The sequence below is a fragment of the Lipotes vexillifer genome, unplaced genomic scaffold, assembly GCF_000442215.2.
Source record: "Lipotes vexillifer unplaced genomic scaffold, Lipotes_vexillifer_v1.1 scaffold722, whole genome shotgun sequence".
In the NCBI taxonomy this organism is placed as follows: domain Eukaryota; kingdom Metazoa; phylum Chordata; class Mammalia; order Artiodactyla; family Lipotidae; genus Lipotes; species Lipotes vexillifer.
Window position 1 is genome coordinate 970,999 of NW_006795213.1, and position 7,111 is coordinate 978,109.

The window sequence follows — 7,111 nt, forward strand, 5'->3', positions numbered from 1 at the left end:
AAAAAAAAAAAAAAAAAAAAAAAGCAAGAAAAAACACCTGAATCATTGAATCAAGCCTTTTGTATCTGTCAGTTTATAGGAAATACAAGGGATAGTGAAACAAGTTAAATGTTTCTGTGAGGAAGCAATCAGACAAATCCAGAGTGTGGAATATGACATTCTGTGAGACAGCTGGCCTATTCTTTTCAAAAAGTCACTATGAGGGACTTCCTTGGTGGCACAGTGGTTAAGAATCCGCCTGCCAATGTAGGGGACATGGGTTCGATCCCTAGTCCAGGAAGATCCCACACACCACAGAACAACTAAGCCCATGTGCCACAACTTATGAGCCTGTGCTCTAGAACCCGCAAGCCACAACTACTGAGCCCATGTGCCACAACTACTGAAGCCTGCACACCTAGAGCCCATGCTCCACAACAAGAGAAGCCACCACAATGAGAAGCCCACACACCGCAACGAAGAGTAGCCCCTGTTCACTGCAACTAGAGAAAGCCTGCAAGCAGCAACGAAGATCCAACGCAGCCAAAAATAAATAAATAAAATACAAGTAAATAAATTTATTTTTTTTAAAAAGTCAGTATAAAAAAATAGGGGGGAGCTCGATTCTAGGTTTACACATTATTGACTGGGGGATTTTTGCAGAAACTAACACCTGTGGCCATAATACATCTCCAGTCAAAAATGTGTTAAAAGAGACTTTGGAGACATAATAAAATGGAATGCATAGTTCATGTTTGGATCTTACTATAAAAGACATTTTGGGAATAATTGGGGGAAATTTGAATATGGATTGGGTACTAAGATGATATTAGGGTATTTTTAAATTTTGTTAAGTTTATTAATGGTGTATGGCTATGTAGGAAAATTCCTTATATTTTAGAAATGAATACTGAAGTATTTAGAGGTGAAATGTCTCATACTGTTCGTCATTTATTTTAAAGAACTTCAGCATGAAGAAATAGATGAAACAAATACGGCAAAATGTTAACATGTTAAATATAGGAGATGAATATATAGGTATTGATTGTACTAGTCTTTCAACTACTTTTATTTTTTTTTAATATATTTATTTATTTTTGGCTGCGTTGGGTCTTCGTTGCTGGGCACGGGCTTTTTCTAGTTGCTGCGAGCGGGCACTACTCTTCCTTGCGGTGCGCAGGCTTCTCATTGCAGTGGCTTCTCTTGTTGCAGAGCATGGGTTCTAGCAGCATGGGCTTCAGCAGTTGTGCCATTTGGGCTCAGTAGTTGTGGCTCGCGGGCTCTAGAGCGCAGGTTCAGTAGTTGTGGCACATGGGCTTAGTTGCTCCACGGCATGTGGGATCTTCCCGGACCAGGGATGAACCCATGTCCCCTGCATTAGCAGGTGGATTCTTTCTTTTTTTTGGCCACGCAGCACGTGGGATCTTAGTTCCCTGACTAGGGTTTGAACCCGCACCCCCTGCATTGGACGCATGACATCTTAACCACTGGACCACCAGGGAAGTCCCAGCAGGCCGATTCTTAACCACTGTGCCACCAGGGAAGTCCCTCAACTACTTTCCTTTTCTTTCTTTCTTTTTTTTTTTTTTTTGCGGTACACGGGCCTCTCACTGTTGTGGCCTCTCCTGTTGCGGAGCAGAGGCTCCGGACACGCAGGCTCAGCGGCCATGGCCCACGGGCCCAGCCGCTCCGCGGCATGTGGATCTTCCCAGACCGGGGCACGAACCCGTGTTCCCTGCATTGGCACGTGGACTCTCAACCACTGCACCACCAGGGAAGCCCCCCCCCAACTACTTTTTAAAAAATATGTTTGACAATATTCATAATATAAAGTTTAAAATATTGAAAATGGTTTGTATTAAGGGTCCCTAGGAAATGCTACATCTCAGCCTGAGGAAGTGTAAGTTGGTTTTCACTTATATTGACAACCTGTGGTCCTTGAATTCTTCCTCATAGCCTTTTTTTTGTCTTCCCTCTCTCTCCCTCACCTGTCCAGCCCTCTTTGACTCTATGCACAGCAACCAGACCTCTGATAGCCCGTTTTCTCCACCTCGCACTCTTCATTCACCTACCCTGCAACTCCGGCAGCGCTCTGAAAAGCCCCCTTGGTGTAAGTAATTGTTTTGGAACTGCCTAGAGAAGGCCAAGAGGGAATGGAGGGATTGGTGAATAACAGAATCATCGCAGGAGGGAAACAAAGATGAGGGTTGAAGGACCGGGAGTAACCAGGCAGGGAAGCAGTTGCACTTGCTGTTTCCAAGATGAAGGGCAGATCTGTTTATTCTCTCTCATCTGTCGCCTCTGTCCTCCATGTCCCCTCTATCTCCTTGGAGGGGCTCCTAAATGATAGTGGCTCAGAGGGTCCTTTAGGGAAGAAAAGATGAAGGCTGCATTCTCCTCAAGTCCCCATTTGGTCTCTACAGCTTTCTCAGTAAAAATGACTTGGGAGGAAACCTGGATATATAGAAAAGCTGGGAAAAAGAAACTAGAATCTGCTACTACTTTCTACCTGTCCCTTCTTTCAAGGTGTCTGTTCTCATTTGTTAGTTCAAGTTCACATGCTGCTTTTTCCCATCTCTTCTTTATAATCTCTAGCCTATCCCTATTTATCCTTGGTAACAGTGTGAACAGTGGAGCCACAAGGAGTTCTTAGGGTAATTGTAGAGGGGGAGAGATACCAGTGGTGACCAGACAGGGGATAAGGCCCAGAGACACTGGCAATGGAAGAATCCTTCCCTTATTCATCCTACCTCCAGGGACTATCTAAAATCAAACATTATTTTAATTGGATAGAACTGAAGCAAAGATTCATATTTTTAGCATTGGGGCAAACAGTTGTAGAATTTTGCCCTTCTTCTAGCACCCTCTGTGCAGAAGAAACTTTCCTTCCTGGCATCAAGAATTCTTCCCCTGAATTTCAGATTATCCTATACTCACCTTGCCACTGGTCCTTTTACCTCTGTCCAATAGTGTTTATAGGTTCTGTGCCCTAGAAATCTTATCTTTCTTCAACTTCTGTTTCTGTTTGAACTCTTTGATTTGTCAGAATCAAACTACTAGCTGAATATTAAGGCTACTTCTATCCTTGGGTGAACTCAGCTTACACATTTTTTCTTCTTTTTTAAATCTCAGTATCAGATGTATAGCCTCACTGATAAACATTTTCTTTAGGGGCTGTCTGTCTGCCCTAAATAGGCCTTGTTGGCCCCAAACCACATTCCTCTTTTTTTATTTTTTTCTGCTTGAAGCATGCCTCATATGATCCTTTACTGCAGCAGTCCCCAACCTTTTTGGTATCAGGGACTGGTTTCGTGGAAGACAATTTTTCCACGGACCAGTGGGGAGGGGCATGGTTCAGGCGGTAATGCGATGGCAAGCGGCCGGCAGATGAAGCTCCGCTCGCTAGCCCACCGCTCACCTCCTGCTGTGCGGCCTGGTTCCTAGCCCACCGCTCACCTCCTGCTGTGCGGCCTGGTTCCTAACAGGCCTCGGACCGGGGGTGGGGGTGTGGGGGAGGCTGAGGACCCCTGCTTTACAGAAAAGAGATAGCTGGCATTCCTTAAACTCAATAACTGTTGGAGCCTTTGCAGACTCAGGTTTACCAACTTCCCTGGTTCTCGTTGATGACAAGCTATTCAGGTGTCCCCGATTTCCAAAATCTATCATTATTGATATCAGAGTGCTTTAAAGCTACAGTACCATCAATTAGTATGATATTTACAAAGGAAAAAGTAGATTAGTCCCCTACTAGAGATTAATGAAGAGGTAGAAGTTGGGGTAGGAGTTGTCCCACAGTGTAACTGAAGACTCTAAGGCCTTCATTTACTACTGTCAAGATCTAGGAATTAGTTTTCATATTTTATATGTATATAATATCCATAAGCCTGTAACACTGTATGTCCCAAGACTTAGAAGGTCTTAACCCTGGATCTGTAGATGGATTTCAGGGTAAAGTCTATGAACCCCAGGAATTATATGTAAAGATGAGGGGGAATATCCATATGTACATTTTCCTGGGAAGATAGTCCATGACTTTCATTAGAATTTCAAAGGGGGTCAGTGACCCCCAGAAAGGTTAATTAAGAACTGCTGCCATTAAAAATAAATAAAAGAACTGCCACCATTTAGAGATTTCATGGCAGTCTTCCATTTTTGAGTAAATCATTTTCCTTCCTATTATTCTGATTCACAAAGTTTTTCTACATTTTCCTGCTTACTTGTCTCTTGGGCAGTAAATAAAGGTTACCTCTGCCCCAGAAATGTGCTTTAAAGAAATAATTCTTAACAAAAGATATACATCAGATTTAACTGGGAGTGTTTCAACATCCCACACCTTTACCCTAAATGTAGAATTAGAATCTCTGCAGATGGAATCTGGAAATATCTATTTTTTAAAAAATTTCCCATAATTTTGGTATGTAACCCTAATTATGAACCACTGGTATGAAGTGTTCATATGCCTCCAAAGTAAGAATGAGGGGCCATGGGAATTTTGAGTTGGAATGGGGGTACATTTATGAAAGAACTGGATGAAGTGGGCCTCAGCACTGTCTCCTGAAGTCTTAGATGTCCCTTAGTGCCACTCCTGTAGTACACCTTAGGCCAAAGCAACAGTTCCTGGGCTAGGCTAACTTAGGAGTCTCTGCATAACTTAAGAAGAATTCAGACCCTCTTTCCCGAAGACATGAGTAATATAGGCCGTCTGTTCTGGCATTTGAACTACATACATAGAACCTACTCTTCCATCTTGTCTGACTTGGTCTCCTGACTTTGCTTTGCAGACAGCAGTGGCCCTTCCAGCACTGTGTCCAGTGCTGGTCCTTCCTCCCCTACTGCAGTGGATGGTAACTGCCATTTTGGCTTCAGTGATCACCCCTCCTTAAATTCACATGTGACTGAAGAACATCAAGGCCTTGGGCTGCTCCAGGAGACCATTGGGAATGGAGCACAAGAGCTCCCCATAGAAGGGGAGCAAGAGCCTTTTGAACGAAACCAGTCCTCACAGGAACCACCTGTGGAAACCAGCCAGCCATGCCAGAAGGTTGCTGAGGAGGTCAGCCAACCATGCCAGAACATCCCTGAAGAGGTCAGCCAGCCATGCCAGGAAGTCCCTGACATCAGCCAGCCATGCAAGGAGAACCATGATGATGTTAACCAGACATGCCAGGAGGTCCCTCAGATCAGCCAACCATGCCAGAATGCCAGCCAACTGTACCAGAAAGTCTCTGAGGAAGCTTGCAAGCTTTGCCAGGAGAACTCTGAGGAGGTCAACCAGCCATGCCAGGGGGTCCCTGTGGAGGTTGGCAGGCGGGTCCCTGGGTTCCCTGTAGGGGTTGGTGGCCTGGGCCAGGAAATCCTCGTGGAAGTCGGCAAACCAGCCCAAGGGATCCCTGAGGAGCTCAGCCAGCCATGCCAGGAATTCTCTGGGGACATTGGCAGGCTGGCCCAAGAGGCTTCTGCAATCATTTTGTTGTCTCAGGACATCCCAGAGGTCGATAAACCATCCCAAGAGTTCCCTGGGGAGGGTGATCTGCATGTCCAGGAGGTCCCAGAGGAGGTGAATCAGCAGCAGTCCTATGTGGTCCCTGAGTTGATTGACCAGCTGTCTGGAGAGGATGTTCAAGTCCAGTATCCATCTAGCAATGTAAACCCTCAGAGCCAGTCTCTAGCCCGTGACCAGAACTCACCCCTTCCGCCAGCAATATGTGATTAATCATTTTCTCATTAGTGGTGTCACACTATACCAGACATTTGAGCTAGCAGATTTTTCTGTTGGCTAACTCACCCGCCAGCATTAAGGCCTTGGATCTCACCAGAGGTGTCTGGGAAGCAGTCCTCTTGGCATGAAGCATACCTGTGCCAGAGCTGGGCTTGGGGAGGAGCCAACTTCACTGTTAAAGCAGCTGTTGACTTCTCACCCAGCCATTAGACTTGAATACGATTTCTTTCAAGAGGTAAATGGGTCTATCATTACCTAACTTTCTCTGATCATCCCAGGAAATCCCAGATTGGTAAAGGAACTGCCACTTAACTGCTGAAGACAACACCTGGGGGTAGCTAGTGCAAAAGGGGACTCCAAGGTCTCTACTTTTCCGGAAAATATTCACAACTTTTCAAGGTACCCTTAGACCATATGCGCATTCAGGGGACTCTTGTCTTTGTTAGTATCCTCAGGTGGGCACAGGCTGGCTGTCTGAAATGTCTGGGAAAAAAGAGTTCCTTTCCCAAACAAATATCCATCATGGCCACAAATGTTTAGATTGGGTTTATGGATGTTTCCATATCATCCCCAGGTGCCCTCTCTGCCCTAGTCCTGTTCTTCTGGGCAATAGCTCCAGGGAAAAATAGGTATTAGATTGCTGTGAAAATTTCAGAGTAACTACTTAAAATGCTCTGGGTCTTCTTGGCCAATCTGTAAAGCTGGGCCTCCTTTTGTTGTGGGACTATATGGCTTAGGAGATACTGTAGTAGAGAAAAATCAGGTTCTATTTTAAGCAATCAGCAGAGATCAGTATTGTACAGACATGAGCAAAGATTACATATATATTTCTGTAGTTGAGCCAGGGACAGACTGGCCAAAGACCAAATACTCCAGGGTCCCCATAGGATTTGTCCTCATATCATTGTGTCTTTAAGGCCAGGTGTGATTATGAAGCTTTTCCCAAAGATCTGGGGATGGGGATGGGGATGGGGGTGAGTAGGAGGGGTAATGTGGTCATTGGAGTTGGGGGCCGGAACATTATGAGTGCTCAATAAATATAAAATAATGAGAATAGTCAACCATAATAATGGTGGTGATGATGTCCTTTTGAATTCAAGAATGAATGACTGGGGACTTCCCTGGCGGCACAGTGGTTAAGACTCTGTGCTCCCAATGCAGGGGGCCGGGGTTCAATCCCTGGTCGGGGAACTAAATCCCACATGCATGCTGCAACTAAGAGTTCGCATGCTACAACTAAGGAGGCTGCTGGCCGCAACTAAGGAGCACCTGTGCTGCAACTAAGGAGTCTGTGAGCCACAACTAAGATCTGGCACAACCAAATAAATAAATATTAAAAAAAAAAAAAGAATGAATGACTGTAGGTCAGTCATGTCTGTGACTGAATTAATCTGAACCAGTCAAAAGCCATTG

General features: G+C 45.0%; 1 protein-coding gene across 3 annotated transcripts in view; it reads left to right on the top strand.

Moving 5' to 3' along the window:
* PPIP5K1 (diphosphoinositol pentakisphosphate kinase 1) overlaps nucleotides 1-6,753 on the top strand; it is a 49,979-nt gene extending 43,226 nt beyond the window's left edge. For 2 of the 3 annotated variants that reach the window (XM_007467545.1, XM_007467547.1), the window contains 2 exons: nucleotides 1,976-2,089; nucleotides 4,761-6,752. In XM_007467545.1, the coding sequence (XP_007467607.1) occupies nucleotides 1,976-2,089; nucleotides 4,761-5,692 (1,046 nt within the window). In that variant the 3' untranslated portion in view covers nucleotides 5,693-6,752. Of the gene's footprint in view, nucleotides 1-1,975; nucleotides 2,090-4,760 lie in introns of all 3 variants that reach the window. The other variant, XM_007467546.1, reaches the window with a different exon arrangement.
* The last annotated feature ends 358 nt before the right edge of the window (nucleotides 6,754-7,111 follow it).